General features: G+C 41.8%; 1 protein-coding gene across 2 annotated transcripts in view; it reads right to left on the bottom strand.

The window, feature by feature from the left end:
• Positions 1-17,104, bottom strand: part of phf14 (PHD finger protein 14) — a 93,966-nt gene that overhangs the window by 25,437 nt on the left and 51,425 nt on the right. For both annotated transcript variants that reach the window (XM_079571222.1, XM_079571223.1), the window contains exon 18: positions 910-1,027. In XM_079571222.1, the coding sequence (XP_079427348.1) occupies positions 910-1,027 (118 nt within the window). The remainder of the gene's footprint in view (positions 1-909; positions 1,028-17,104) is intronic.

Genomic DNA, 17,104 nt, shown 5'->3' with positions numbered 1-17,104 from the left:
TCCGAAAAACCTCAGTTTGAAGGGGTATGTAGTTGGGGTGGGAACCTCTGGGCGCCTCTCGATTCGATACGATACGTGATACATGGCTTACAAAAACGATTATCTCATGATACTCTGATACTGCTATAATCGATATATTGCACAAAAATAACGATACATCACAATTAAATAAAAAACATGCTACATTTAACCTTTATTTTAACATACTACATATTATTCACCATTTACATTTCTTTTCATGTGCTTTGTGCTTCTTTTATACATGATCCCTGACCTACACACTGAAAATGGGTCTATAGATCTGTCAGTGACTTCATTTACATTTAAATAAACAAGAAACCACAGTCCTGTTTATAAAGGAATAAATCAACCCCAAATTAATCATGCATAAAAATAAAAACTATCATTAAAAGTAATTTATTTGTGTGACAGTGTTTGGTCCAAGTGCTTAAAAACTGTTAGTGCTGCCCCCTGCTGTCCTGACTGAATTCTTGATCATTGTTGGCCTCTAATGACTGTGAAAACAATGGCGCACTGCTGCCTCAATAACATGCATGACGTTGCTCATTAATATGCATGACGTCATCAAAAGCATCGGAATAAAAAGTATCGTATCGTCCCGCAAAACATCGCGATATATCCCAAAATCGATATATTGTGACACTCCTAGTATATGGCCCTTTCTGGCCCCTCTGTAGAGTAACATTGTGGGTTCTTACCTTGACATTAGAGTACCCAAAAAATATGTTGATTGTGACCATAAAAATCGTACAATTTTAACCGAATCCTACACGAAACACCGCTACAAAATGTCAGAAGTCAGTTTTGTGTGATGCTCAATACAAGCAAGACCCGCACTCCACCCCCAGAGGGCTGGAGGAGTCCCGTGGTCCCAGTGGACTCGCTCACCTTAGACGAGGACGTGTCGCACTCCTGGCAAATCCAGCCGTACCCGGTCTGCTTGGGCGACTTCTTCAAGGGGGGGTCCAGGCAGCCGAAGTGGTAGCAGAGGCGGCACTCGTCACACCTGAGCATATGTCCAAAGGGGAGGGGAGGAGAAGAGCAGAGTGTTACCCTGGTATCTGCCATTCATTACTTTTTTTTTTTTTTTAAACGGCCGGTGGAACAAGATACTACTGGAGACAGGGGGCCAAGTAAGCAGTATTTGTGTGTTTAGAGACACTTTTCTTGCATAAAAACAATATCCCTGAATGCCAACAGAAGGTATGGCTCGGACTGGTGACAGACAGTATGGTCGCTACGGTTTTGTTTGTTTGCAGATTTGTATGCAGGTACATTTTGGTGGTATTTTTACAGAAAGAGAAAACCTTGAAATCCTGGAGCATCACAGAGGCCACTGATGGAAAGCTAAGGCGCCATGTTAACCACCCATACAGCTATTAGGTCACTGAAAGATTACTCAAAGATGCGTTTTTTAGGTAATAACAACTTTGTACAACTCGAAACAAGGGCAAATACACTTATTTCAAGAAAATGTTACTTTATTTCTAGATGACCTCTTGCAGCGTTAGAGGCCCTGTCACTTTGCTGCATTGGTGCTTTGAGATTGTTCACTTCCATAGACCTCCCTCATCAATGTGTCACATTTTATGACATTTCTTCCGGAGACTTTGCACTGGATGATGATGATGACGTCTTGGATGGATGAGAATTTTTCCTTACTAACAGACAGTATTATGTTGTTATTCAGTTATGAGGTGGCCTGTCCTTCAGAACGCTCACACTCCACAATTAGAGCCAATTACAGCCCAATCAATGGAGAGGATTCACATTCTGCACTCGCATCTGATAAGAGGAGGTCAGGCAGAATCGCTTTCCATCTCACCAGCACAAGGGAGGAGCAGGAAAGAGCTGTCCGGCCGTTTCGTACTAATGTTAGAAGATTCAAGTCTAAGGAAATGGAATAGAAAATAAAAGCAAAAACTAAATATATATGTGTTCTGGGAAAACAGCAGTTAATCCTATCTTCTAGGTTTTAAAAACAATTGAACTGAACATTTGGATCACACCTTACGACATGCTAAAATCTTTACTCAGGACTTTTGTGTTTATAATTGGAAGAGTTTTTGCGTTGAAGCTAACATTAATTTGACGCTAACAAATGGTAAAGTAGCACCGCCTTCTAAACTAATTATTATGAAACACACTTGGCTTGATGTTTAATCTAAGTTTACTTCTTAATTTATGCTAAAATGTAGACAGGAAGTAGTCTTTACCCAGTACTTGCTAACAGGAAGTTAGCCTATACGTAACCAACAATGTGTTACCTTAGCATACCGTACGCCTCTTCAGCCTGTTGTTTTTTCTTCATTAGGCAATGTTTGAGCGACTTATAGTCCGGAAAATACGGTAGCTGCCTCCGAGTCTAAACTGCTGAGAGTTCCATAGATAAACACAGCAAAAAACGCAACTTCATCTGAATCTCCTGCTGAAATAACAACTGATAAAAAGCCAAAAACTGTTTAACACCTCATTCGAACTATACAGCTCACCATTTCCATCCATCCATTTTCTTCCACTTGTCCGTTGCCGGGTCATGGGGCTCACCATTTCTCCAGGTAAAATGAAGATATTTGAAAAAAGCCTTCACTGTGTATGTAAAAAAAACAATTTGATAATAAGTAAATGTAATATTTCAGTCTGATCAGATGTTTAAAAAAGATCCTTGTAGTCGGCTCTACAACAGGTTAAAATCAGCTAAATCCCATCAGAGTGAATAGGGCTAAAGCTCCGTTGGACCAGGAAGTAGAGCGATGACATCATTACTTAACAAACGTATAGACTTAGAGTAAGTCTACCACTGTTAGTCATTGATTTGTCACTCAATTTAAAATGTTGAAGGTTTTATTTAAATTTAAAATGTGCTTACCCTTTACTCTGTGTGAATTTTGGTAATCAATCAATCAATCAACCTTTATTTGTATAGCGCTTTACAACAGCACCCGCTGAACCAAAGTGCTTTCCATAAGTGCAATGGTAACAAAAAAAACCACTGAGTTTGATGCACATATTTGCACAAAAGCCATTATGTTGCAGGTATAAAAGAAACACTGCACTTGGGACAAAGCTTATGCAAAACTGGAACAAATAGATGGTTTTGGATACATTTCCGGGCAAACTGGGATGTCTGGCCACCCTAGTATCACATGCTCTTACTCCCATTAAAATCAAACTAAATAGAAACAGCATACATCTTCTGTTGCTGTTTCAGTCCCACCAACGTTGCTCTGGACTATGCTGTGGCCCAAAACTTACACTCCAAACCTTTGATGTCAAACGTTACAAACACTTAGCCCAAGACCAGGAGAATGTTCAAAGAGATCTCGTCTAGAATGCAGAAGAGAAGGCAATTTAGAAACAATGACTTGTGCTTGGGCATCGAGGATACGATTTGACTTGCAACCTTCCAATAACTACAGATAATACAGATAAGTAAGTATTGGCATTTGCTCACATTATTACATCTAAATCCCGTCTCGGTATACTCAGGAGCACAATAACAACAGCAACACCGCCGTCATTTGAAAAGTGCGGCTCTGCTAACCCCACATCCTCCTGACAGTCGGATCCAGCCTTTTCTATTCTTCTGCGGGCGATCAGCGCGGCTCTACGCTGAATCTATCTCATTTAACCAGGATACGCAGTCTTTTCACACCGCTGTCCGGGCTATGAATATGCTGAAATCCCATTAAAGGCTCCTTCCAAGAACCTGTCCGGACATGATTTATGAGCCCAAGAGCTCAGGTATCAATTATGAGGGCTCCGCGGCCGCAGCCCGGAGAGCTGGAAGTGCGTGCGGAAACAGATTAGGCGGAGAGATGGCGTCAGATCGGACGGCCGCGCAGACAAACACAATATGGTGGCAGTTTTGACGGTGGCCAAGAGGATGAGGTATAGATGACGAGAGACAGGCAGGACACAGGACAAAGCATTTGAAAAGGGGCACGGGAGATTTATTCACGTCTGGGGGGGACTCAAAGCCAGAAAGAAGGGACTTTGGAAATGCCAAGGAATCGAACCCAGGTCCTTCTTGGTGTCAACCACTGCGGCATTGTCTAGGGCCCTATTTGTATGGGGTTAAAATAGCCCAGGACCTCAATCTAAAACATACTAAAACAGCTGAGTGACGATCTCAGAGGTTCTACGCCCATGCAAATCTGCCAGTGATTAAGTTTGTTGCAAAGTTTAGACGGAGGAGGCATCAGAGCGAAGGGATTGAAGGAGAAACTACCTTCGTTTGTAATAGCATGCGGTAAGAATATGGCTTTTGTTGCTAAAGCAAAGCCCACACAAACAAACATACTAACACCAATGAATAAAAGGAGTGCTGTCATCATTCACCGTTATCTGTCCTTCATTTCCGGAAAAAGTATTTGAATCGCCGCCGTATGAAACGGTCGTTTGACGTTCGCAGGTAAATTCAGTTTTACGAAGCCCCTTGGTAATTCTAATCCCGTGTGAATAGGTCTTAAGGTCCAGACACATGACTGCCCTGACCAATGGGCTTTTATCTAGTAACTCTCAACTACTAATTGTAAAAATTCCGAGACAGCCAGGCAAGCCTGTATTCTATACAGAGCAAGACCGTCTGGTATGCTCCAAAGAGATTGGACTTCCCTCTGGAACATTCTGGCTGGACCAATGACAGCCTGAAATGTTTAAGCCAAAACATTCAAAATGGAAGCTACAACAGATTTTTCTTTGTCATCTCCTTCTGCTTCTGAAATGGAAGAGCTGAAAAATGACTGCTTTAAAAGCTTCTTCAAAATAAAATACTTTTCAGTTTAGTTTATTTGAGCAACACAGAAAGATGCATACAGGTATAGTATATATAAATAATTTACAGAAATATTCAAAACATCAGATTCTTTAGTGCAGTGCTGCTCAAAGGGAGTAGGAGGAAGTTAATAGTATCTCATAAGGCCTTCCCCTCGATTAGTCATTTTGTTTCAATTCATCTGCAGCGGGTTCCTCTCCACTTGCACTAAAAGTAATAAACAGGTACACACTCACATTTCTCTAAGTGGTTCTGCGCCTGTTAGTCCCACCTCGAAGGCACTTTTAAAGAATGCAGTACCAGAGTATCTTACGCTGCATACAACACATGGAGACAGGCAGGCGTCTCACCAGGCTCCCGAAATACACCAGGATTCAAACTCGGAACCTACTTGAAGTGGGATAGAAGTTCTAACCGTTTTGCCATAATACAGCCCACATCAACTGCATTAAACTAAAAACAGCAGTCTGTGTAAAGCATGCTTGACTGCAGTACCACATAGACGATTCAAAGCTGAAGTATGGAGTGGCTGAGTGAACTGGTTGCAACTTGTCGAAAATCCCTCCTGTGGAAGTGTCTCCCAGTTTAATATAGTGTTTTGCAGGCGGACTCTTCGCAGGAACTGCTGAAGTGGGTTTTGGAGAGCGGCGCAGTAGATTTGTGGCCCCGAGGCGCTTGGAGCTTTGGAGAATGCTGCTGATGCTGAAGTATGGCATAAACAACTGCTGCTAACAGAAGGTAAGCGCTGGTATTTGGCTTCATATTTACGGTGCGTTCTGTCAATGCAAACTGATGAGGAGAGGCTTCCAGTTCTACTATGGAGAGGTAGACTGGGATATACAGAAGAATAAATCACGTCCGAGCTGCGTGATTGTGAAGTAATACAGACGAGGCTACAAAAGACGGATTAAAATATACAGATAACATAATATCATTTTACGCCTTTGCTTTATATGTCCCAGAAGGAAAAATACTTTTGGCGGGAATTGCGCTTTTTCTTACACAAGATCTATCTTCCATTTTGTTGGTTAAAAATGGAGAAAATGGAGAAGCATTGTACGAGCAGGCGCCATGACACTTCAAATAGTTACTGCAGAAGAATTAAACATGCGTGAATGGCTCAAAACTAGAGGAGGGCATAGATGATTTTTTTTAATCTAGATTAATCTAGATTAATTTTGAAATTAATCTAGATTAAAATGGCTCGCTTGAATTCTGCCAAAGCCATTCAGTATATATGTGCTACCCAAATAATGACTAAAAGTAAGTCTTTGGTGCGTTAGACCAGGGGCTCATCTCCTGTTTCCAAAATGCATCACAAACTGCTTGAGAACGTTCTACTATGATAATTGGTGATGAAAATAATAAATGTTCAAGAAGATGCACTTGTGTTTACTAACTGTTTATTCAGTTAAACATTAATTTTGAACTGCAGGCCGACATTAGAGGTCCTGATGAACTGTTTACAGTCAGTAGCTTTGTGTCAATCAATGTTCTGGTGACAAACTAAATCTCCTCTTCTGCAACTATGACCTGCTACAGAAAAAAGTCTCTCGCATGGGACAGTTGTGGCAGGAGTCCCCAAGTATTTATTTACGGGTAATGTGGGCCATTTTACCAGATCAGAAAATATAGGCCTCTGTATGTGAGCGTGGGAAACATGTGCGCGTCTCCTGATTGGTCAACAGTGTCACGTGATCACTGTCACAACAACGCAGTTCATGCTGCTGCAGCTGCTGCTACTACGAGCTTCAACCTGGCGATAGTTGTGTCAAAATGAGATAAACGTCGACAACACGAAGATGCGGGACGTATTTCTTTGGATTTAATAAGAAAAGGAGACGGACATCAGCCCTGGAGGAGACAGCGGGGAGCGGAGAAAGAGAAGCTAACGGACTCGGAGAAGAGGAGCATGAAAGTTCGTCTCCAAACTCCGTAAGTGCTGCGGTTAAACTCTGCTCGCGGTTGAAATTTACCTGGACAAGGCTCTCGTGAACTTTTGGTGATAAAGTTGCGCTGTTTCGTGTGGGACTGTGGCCATGAAATGAGTTGTTTATGTCGCTGTTTTCGAAAGAGGGAAGCGCCGCAGTGTTTTTCTGTCTTGTTTTCACTCTGTCATTGGCCGCTGCTTCTGTGTGTCGCTTTGGAGACGCTATATTCACTCACGTTTCTCCTGTGCGTCCCAAATTGGGCATAAAAGTCGTGTAATGTGTGCTGACCATAAAATATCACGGTGAAAGTCATCATAGCTTGCAGAGTATAGACCCAGCTCCCAACCCAGCTTTGAGAATAGAGAACGGCAATATTTTTTTTATCGCCCAATAAGAGTCTCAACGCAGCACGTTAACGCCGATAACGGCCCACCACTACTCAAAACACAATTCCAGATAGTTGTTGATGAGGGAACAGCATTGGATCAGGACAAACAGCTCTGAATAGTCCAATTTTGAATAATACCCCCCCTTTGAAAGACATGTGCTCTTAATGCCATATAGATTACACGGTCCACCCCGGTTTGAAACAAGGCCCAGAAGGTACAACCATAAAATTTTAGCAGTGGAATGGCAGAAGTTCAATAATATGGTAGGAGAAATACAGAAGACTATGTGGGATAGTGTGCATGAATAAATCAGTCTTTAGTCGAGATTTGAATGTGGTGATGGGAGTCCATTGTACAAATGTCTTGTGAGAGACATTCATACAACAGATAGACGCTTTGTGATTCTATCCTGGACTTATTTTAGTCACGTGGCTGTCCCCCAGAGGTATTCTGAATGTCGGGGAAACTCCTCCAGAAGAGGGTGCTGTCCACATAAAACCAAATATTTTTGAGAGGAGATTATTGTGAGCATTCGATCAATCTCATCCATTGACCGCTTTAAGCCACTCTTAAAAATGCGCCTTTATGCACTGGCTTTCAACATGAGCTGAGTTGAACCTTCCAAATACTTTTTTCGTACTAATGTACATATATATGTATATATATATATATCTTTGTTTCTTGTTTTGAAACTTGTACAGGATTTCGGGCAGTGTCGACTGTATTTTAAATGTGCTTTACAAATGATCTTCGACCTTGGCCTCGAGTAACACGACTTCTTTGACCCATCATCACAAAAGCGAGAAGGAAACAAGGTTGAAAACGCGATGGAACGATGGAAAAGTGAGAAAAATCCAACAAAAATGTGACAAAATAGCAATGAAAAAGAACATCAACGGGGAGAACATGCAAACTCCACACAGAAACAGACAAACAAACGTGGGAATCGAACACAGACCTTCTAGCAGCGAAGCTCGAGCGCTAACCACTGTGCTACCGTGCCGCCTCAATAAAGAAAACCGTCAGTGTGGATGGAAGCTTGGTTTGCATACCTGCGTGTAGCTGCCCACAAACCTGCTCGCTTCAGTGAACTCTACACGCCATGTTTTCCCCGCATCAGCACTGACCTGCTTAATTCGACTCCGCCGCGCGCACACACGACTGCATTCACGCCATTGCACTTCTCCGCTCTCTGAGATTAATTAGCTTTTCTTCTTTTCTTTTTGTTCCAGGCCAAACACAATTGGCCTTTTAGACGTCCGCTCGGCGCTAAACCCTGATCAAAACTCAATATGGTTATCGCCGGCGTCCCCCTACTCCCAAAACCCAGCGTGTGGCTCACTGCGCAATCCACAGATCTTCACGCTGATAGCCAAACACAACACAATGGGTTCATTAAGGTAAAGTAATTAGGAAAGCCATGATTGTGGAAATAAAGCGGAAAAAGGAAAATCTTCTTGAGAATCCAGCGGCGCTATTGAAAAGTTCCCACCTCAGATTCATGGTTAATCAATTGCTCAGAACAAAAGGAGCGTTTGAGGCGCGCCAACTTTCGGGTCATTTGTCTTCCGTTGACGAGGCAACAGGAGGGCGCGGGAATTTCCTATCTTCCACCTGCCTCTGAACATCACTAATGCGCGGCAGCTGTTACCTTATACCGCTACAACTCATGAGGTGCCAATTATCTGCGCTAATTAGGGAGTTCTTTAGCGATTTTGTTCAATCTAGCGCGGAGAATGTGTAAACAGTAAGTAGGTGTTACGGCCTCTTTTATAGCCGCGGTCGTATCAGCGCCAAAGGGAGGTCTCCATAACTCCGACGCTGATTACACTTCAGCCGGGCTCTTCGCAAATGGACCCGAGGCTCCCGCTGTGAGGGCTTAAGCTGGTAAGAAAAAGAGCTATACCCGGTTGATGGAGGCATAATGAGTGAGAGGGAGAACCACATGAGGTCAGACCAAAGGTAAATACGACCGGGAAGTGTTGTGAAAAGACGGAAGGGCTGTGTGGATCAGAATTGGTGATTCCAGCTTTGGTGCTGAAGGAAAATGGAAAAGGCTTGTATTAATATGCCATGCTTTTAATGAGCCTTTTCACTTTTCAAAGCCAGTCTGTCAGTGTCAGACTTAAAGGAATAGGCCACCGTTTTTTACATACTGAGATATGTTCTTACCTAACCTTAGCAGTAACTCCTAAAGGTTATTGACGGAAGTGAGCGGGGGAAGTCTTTGGGAGTTACTACGTTTTGCTCCTCGTATCATTACGCCTCACAATATAGTACCCCTTTTTATCTGCTTATAAAATCGACATGTTACATTTCTGTGTAAATATACTTCGCATGAAAACACTTCACGTAACTTTATTTAAATAGGGAACACGTGGAATAGCTTGGTAGCTTCTATCGTGAGCTTTTTTGGAGCTATATGACATGTGGGAGAGGCTGCGTATGTGCTCCGTTTGCGTGACAGAGCGCACGGACAAAGACCAGACGGGGATATATTAACTCGTCTAAGGTTAGGTAAGAACATGTCTCAGTATGTAAAAACGGTGGCCTATTCCTTTAACAGACTGGTGATTTGGTTAAGAACTTTCGCTCAGCGCTTGCTTTCCCAATCATTTTAAGCAAAGAGTTCTATTTTCTTATTGACTCTATACAAGTATCGCAATCCGAATCGTATCGGCCCCCGTGTATCGTGAGGCGTATTGTATTGTTCCAAAAACATATGGGGCTGGTGTCACTATTCTTAACCCATTGAGTACCACACTAGAGTGCCAACAATCCAGACCATTTTTCATGATATTTGTAGCACCACAGCATATTCTGTGTTATAGCTATGGACATATGCTGTGGCTCGTTTGAAAGACGAGAATCTAAGCTCTCCGTAGGTGAAAACAGTTTAATTCTACGTGCTACCAAAATAGCACATAAGATGTATTAGAGTGTCTAGTTTTGTAATAAAAACAAAACAAAACGCAATAACGAGTTTTTCCGTTTTTGGTACTCAACGCATGGGAGCGAAAATCACGTTTTTAAGTTATTGGCACTCAATGCGTTTATATTAGCCTGGTTGTCGATTGATATAGTTAAAGTTAATCTCTTAAACCACCCGCCTTGACCGAGCGCACTTCCTCCGGTTGAGCTTTACCAAATCTAAAGGTTACTTGACTGGAGCTTACAGCCTATAGACCAGTGTAACGCCTCATTTGAAAGCTAAGACCTACCAAACTGATTGTAGCTTTTTCGTGGTGTCGTTTTTGTTTTCGTCACATTTTTCTCCCCTTTTTGAAGCTTGATAGTGGCTTTCTAGTTGCTTTTCAGTTTTTGTAGTGTTTCTGTCATTTTTTCCATCTCATTTTTGTCCGTATCATGGCTTCTTTTATGCTTTTCGGACACGTTTTTTGTCGCTCTTTTGCCACTTTTTTGCTTTTAGTTTTTGGGTAATGCCAAACTGAAGAAAATGTGCTCGCTTCATGTGGGGGTCAAGAGGTTAAAGAAAGTCTTGTATTACAACCACAGCCACACTGAATCGGCTTTTGGACGTCACTCAACTTCAGACTGATTAACATTAGTTTTCATTCTGGTTCAACGTATTGAAATTCCTTCTCAAGGTCATATGAATCACATCTGAACATATTGCGATGCATCGTCCCAGTCCTATTGGTTAGCGCGCTCACTTCACTGTAACAAGATCCTTAGAAGTTGGCGTATTCTTCCTGAGTTTCGGCGCCTTTCATCCTGGTGCTCTGGTTTTCCCCCATCATCCTAAAACCTGGGCGCTACAACTCCTGTCTTCAGATCACTCCCTGGGCGCTCCTGACAGGTTGCCACAGCGACAGAGAATGAACTGCTAAACAAACACGAGAACACAAACATTTCATTTTGTAGGAGTCAAAACTACAGGGCAATGGAATGGGATTGGAATGTGGCTTTCAATATTTGAGATTGCTCATTTTTTCCCCCATTAAAAATCGATTTGAAATTTCCTTCACTTATCGTTGAATGGCAGATTTGACGCCCTCCAGCCTGAGCCCAACTCTGCGTGTAGCTATGTTTACCTCTCTGCCCTTACCCACCTCGCCACAGCAAGGTCCTTGATGTTATCTAAGCAATTTGGCCTTGCTTTAATCATTGGGAAAATTGAGCTGGACCAAACGCCGTCTCTCCCCCCCCACCCCCCACCTCCCCATACAGCCCTCGCTCGCACCTTCAGTAGCGGACCGAATCCAATCACTCATAAGAGAGCCTATTGATTGATGTAATCTTATTGGAGGCCCGGCAGATTGATCGCTTTTGTCGGCTACACGTGTTGCCTTCAGTGTCCGCTTTCATCCCCTTTAATCTCTGTGTGAAGTTTTCAGGCGCCCCCCCAAACCCCCCACGCAGCGCCTCCCCTTGACCCAGCGGTGAACAGCGGCCTCGCATCAGCCCTGTTTGATGTCATACTCCGCCTAAAGTACCTGTCACGACGATGTCCGATTCCAAATTCATCTTGAGGCATTTCACTCGTGAATTCTAATCACGACGCGCTGATTAGGGTGTCAATACATTTAGATGTGATCAGCTAAACAGAAAAGAAAAGAAAGATTTTTTTTGTGCTGTTGTGGAATTTGTGGATTGTCTGGTGTGAAGAAACGTTCATATAACGATAGCACCTTATTAGAACTGCTAGCTTGCCGCTTTGTTTAGATACAAGTTTATTCAGCTGGACCGCTCCAATGCTACGTTCCAAGCAACTGCCCAATGGGATTTTCCCCACTTGCTTGAAAATTACAACTTGCGAGCTAAGAGCGTTCCAGCGGAATAAAGTTATACGTCAACAAAACGGCTAATGGTTAGCTACTAAGATGCTAATGTAGTATGAATGTTTCTTCACTCCGGATATAATTCAAAACACGCTAAATAACGGTATATTAAAGGCTGTGACCAAAAGTAACATTCACTTTACATGTTGTAAAGTCTTAAGGTGTAATTTTCACCAGTTGCGCCACGAAGCTTAAGGCTAACATTCATTTGATGCTAACACATGTTACAATAGCGTCACAATCTGAATTAATCTTTATGAAAAAATACTCGGCTTTTTCTCTGCTTAAGTTCTCTTCTGACCTTTAAATCTTAATTCATTCTTAAATTACATTCAAATGTGGACAGGAAGTAGTTTCACCCCACACTGGCCAACAGGAAGTTAGCCACCAAATGCGCACTAAATGCCTGAATGATGAACATAATCTACAAGAATTCAGGTACGTAAGGTAAAGTACTAAACTAAATGATTTTATCCTGGTTGGTGGCTATCTATAGTGCAAAGTCAAACTTCAAAGTCATTGTTACGGTACTCAAGTAGAGGTATAGGCTAGCCTCTGTTTTTGTACATCAGGGCCACATAAAGATTCAGTAGTTTGTTCATTGCGGAGGGCATTTTATCAGCTAAATATTGACAGACGATTGTGTGGTTTGCTTATTATGGCCATTTAATTTGTCATTTTGACTCAATTTAGATTAAGTTTCAACTCCGGAAACTGCATTTAAAGCTTTATTTAGGTCTGTGAAGGTCTTGGCCATAATAGCATTTGATTTCCTGGAAACATTAATTTCGATTAGTTAGCCGCATGTAGCTTCAGGCCAGCTTTGGATTCTTCTGTAATATGTTCAGTGCAAAGTTATTATAAAGACAGTGATGAGAAAATGAGTTTGAGAGCAGTGAGGTGATATTGCCAAGACATTTTCCCCATAGGTATTATTTTGGCAACATACTGAGGTCAATTTATATATAAGCCTGGGTAGATGGACTTTCTCTACTCAAGGGGACACCAAAGTTTCTTTCCTAGCGGGCCAAAACAAAAACATATTTGTGGTTCGATAGTTGAAAGCAATAAAGTTTTGCTAATGGTTCTTGCATCATTTCTTTTGTCTTGCTTTAAATGAACATCTGGATTGTGTCTTTTACATACGTATTTGTCATCCGACTGGTCTGACTGGAAAGTGCTGCCCCCAAAGAAGGAGAACTTTGTCTGGTCAGAGGGTCAGGTCATAAGAGGCATTCATTGAGCAAATTAAAAGGTACAAATTCATCACACAGGACTTAGAAATGACTCTATTTGCAGAAAACTCTCCATATTTGGATAATTTGTTTTCATAAATGCAAGTTGGCAATCCTTTTTTTCCCGTTCTGTTGCATTTTGGGGAAAGTGGTTTTGGACTGGTGAGGCTTGGCATGTCTCCAGCACAAGTACGGGTACGAACCTGACCTGACGAAGCAGCATCAACCCCATGATTCTAGTGGTGACATTTGCAAAACATACAAAAGTCGCGTCTAAAAATGAAAAAATAGCATAAGATTACCAAAAAAATTAATAGCAGTCATTGTGCCCTTTGTAAATGTATTTTCTCACTTTTAACAAGTAAAAAACAAAAAAAAGCAATTGGCATTGTGTAACTTTGGCAACTTAATCCAGATCACCACACCAATAAATAGTGTCTAAAGATAAAAGAAATGAACTACTGAGCCAACTAGCCTTAATAATGAGACGCACTATCGATGCTGCTTTGTGCCCGCGCCACTCGTGCATCCAGGTATCGACAGCGAGTGTGTGGCCGACAAAACTTCTTTTCTTTGCACCGCGGTTGGCGCTGTTGAAACAAGGCTGAGAATTTATCACGAGTGGGCAATGCAATTACCCCGGGGAGTGGTCACGTGACGCCGATCGATACGGAACAAAGCGGTGGCCCATTGACTCCCATCCATGACAGAGTGCGCCGGTGTCCAGCCGCGGAAAAGACTGCATTATTGGACTTTGCAAACCAGCACCTTTTTTTTTTTTTTTGATTTACTGCGGCCCGGCTGCTACATTCAAAAAGGCCCATTGTTTTTATCATTGGGGAAGATATAATGAATGGAGTCGCCGATGGAGGGAAGCTTTGTCCGGGTGAGGCCTTTATTAGCCCATCAGGGTCTGGCTTATTCGCAGTTGGGACACGAAAGAGTCTCACTTCGAAAGCAATGGCCTAAGAAGAGTGGGAGTTCAGGTTCAGGCAGAAACAGAGCGGCCATGTAAAGACGAGGAAAGGGCAGATTAAAGAAAATCTAAAAACATATGTAGCTATATTGTGTGCAAGTTTTTGTTTTAATTTTACACAAATATAGGACGGACGTAAAAAGGCCTGCATAGTTCACTGTTAAATTTAGGTTATTCCAAAGTAGGCACATGTAGACTGCACTTCTGTTTGTTGTATTCCATTGTTGGAACAGGTAAAATTAAACAAAATATTCAAACTACACTGCGTTCCAAATTATTATGCACATTGGATTTTTGTGTCAAAAAGGTAAAAAAACAAACAATAATAATAAAACTCATGGATGGTATCGTGTCTCGGGGCTCTATGAATCACTGACATTAATCTCAGAGACCTGGGATGATTAGTTTTCAGGTTAAGCCCAGTTAAGGGAAAAACTACTGAAAAAGGATGTTCCACTTTATTATGCAGATCATCATTTTCAAGCAATATGGGAAAGAAAAAGGGTATTTCTGCTGATGAAAAGCGTGAAATAGTTGAATGCCTTGGTCTAGGTATGAAAACCTTTGATATTTCATGAAAGATTAAGCATAATCATCATACTGATAAGAGATTTGTGGATGATTCAGAGCACACTCCGGTTTGTGCAGATAAAGGCACAATATGGACGGTTTCTGCCAAGACAAACACATCAGATTAAGAGAACAGATGCTACAAAGCAGCATACAGATATTTGAAGCTGCTGGTGCCTCTGGAGTCTCCCGAACATCAAGGTGTAGGACCCTCCAGAGGCTGCAGTTGTGCATAAACCTTCTATCCGGGCCTCCCCTAAACGGTTAATTGAATGTTCATGAACAGAAACGGCTGCAGTGGCTCAGAAATACATGAGGACTCATTTTCAAACAGTCTTGTTCACTGATGAGGCCGTGTAGCCCTGGATGGTCAGATCGATGGAGTAGTGGATGGTTGGTGAATGGCCACAATGTCCCAACAAGGCTGCGACGTCAACAAGGAGGTGGCGGAGTCATGTTTTGGACCAAAATCATAAGGGAGAGAGCTGGTCGGTCCCTTTAGGCCCTTTTAGGAACCCTGAAGGTGTGAAAATGACCTTTGAAAAATATGTGGAGTTTCTGACTGACCACTGTCTTCTATGCTACAAAAAGAAGAGCTGTGCTTTCCCGAACAAAATCCTCTTCATGCATGACAACGCACCATGTCATACTGCAAAGAATACCTCTGCATCACTGGCTGCATAAAAGGAGAGAAACTCATGATGTGGACCCCCTCCTCCCCTGACCTCAACCCTGTTGAGAACCTTTGGGGCCTCAACAAAAAAAACATCTATGAGGGTGGGAGGCAGTTTTCATCCAAACGGCAGCTCTGGGAGGCTATTCTGACATCCAAGAAATCCAAGCAGAAACTCTACAAAAACTCACAAGTTTAATGGATTTAAGAATTTTGAAGCTGCTATCACAGAAGGGCTCCTATGGCAAAATATAACTTGACCTGTTAATACTTTTTTGATTGAAATAGCTTTTGATTTAATTAAATATGACCTCCTAATGCTACAAATTCCACAAATGACCATTTTCAGTTAATTACAAGCTTTAAAATGTATTGAAACGATGAGTTGCATAATAATTTGGAACAGTAGGTTTTGAGGTTTTTACTATATTTATTTTTGAAAAAAATACTGTTATCACTAGGACATTTTTTCCACCACATTTAAATGATCCTCTACCAGTTAAAGACTTGAAAATTATGCTGACTCTCATTTGAATTGACAATTTAGAAAATCTTAGAAAAATGTCATTTGCATAATAATTTGGAACGCAGTGTAAATGAGCTGTGCTATTTTGCGGCTCCAAACTATATTCCTTTGGTGGAAGAGGGGCCAAAATGACTCTTTTTGGTAATGAACGTCGCAGCCCCCTGACGTGAGCTAATGCAATAATGTGAAATTGGCTTTGTTCACAAACTGTAGCTTGAAAAACAGATTGATAAATACAGTCATTAAAGTTAAAAACTGTGCAGGATCAAAATTAGTAACCCTTTTGTCAGGCAATAAAATGGGATTTGCTTTGTTACCGTTTTCATCCTAAACCATCCAAACGGGGAAGCCTTTTTTTTTTTTTTTCATTTTATTTTAAAAACAGCAAGCCAAGACTAAATCAGATGAGAAAATCCATTTGGAAATCCAACATAACAAAATAAACCTGTCCAGTGTAGCGATTAGTACTGCCTTCATAATGTAATTTCTGACATTTTTATTCATTAAAATGCATTATCTTTTTGATAGAAGAACATTTAATATTATTCAATTATTTTTTTGGTCATTTACATCACTTATCTGAAAGAAAAGTTTCCAATCAACATGCCTAAATGTTTTGTTTCTCCTCCTCACCTGCAGTGATTGGAATAGAACAATCGGTTTGATATTGGACGAGCAGAGAAACCGTATAATAGTAACTAAAACACAATTGACTATTATGAACCTAATGCAATTCCATTCCTGCCAGCACTCATCGTAGGAACTGGTCAATGTGGCTGCACCGTTTTGAAAAGCACTCATCAGAAACGCCTCCATCTTCCAGCAGGGGGCCTCAGTGAACCGGTACAGAAGAGCCGCTGCAGCACAGACTGGCACTGGCACAGTCCAACCTGGCCAAAGCTACAAAACTCTGTCTCCTCAACCGCTTCTTCTTCTTCTTTTTTCTTTTCTTTTTTTTTTTCTAATTCCATACGGTACAAACAGCTTAGAGCGCGGCACAACAGATAGCCAAAAGGTCAGTGACAAAGTAATCAATTAAGAGATAAAGGGAGGGGGGGTGGGGGTAAAAAGAAAAAAAAAAAAAAGAAAAAAAAAAAGTGAAGTGCATTGGACTCGCGGGGTGCTGCGGAGGCAAGTTCTAAGCGGATCAGAGCAGTTTGGAAATCGGGAGCGGGGAAGCAGCCGAGTAGAAAGTCGGGAGGGA

Source organism: Gobius niger, assembly GCF_951799975.1.
Source record: "Gobius niger genome assembly, chromosome: 14".
In the NCBI taxonomy this organism is placed as follows: Eukaryota; Metazoa; Chordata; class Actinopteri; order Gobiiformes; family Gobiidae; genus Gobius; species Gobius niger.
Note: the sequence above shows the minus strand (reverse complement) of the source record. Positions and strands in the feature narration are given on the sequence as shown.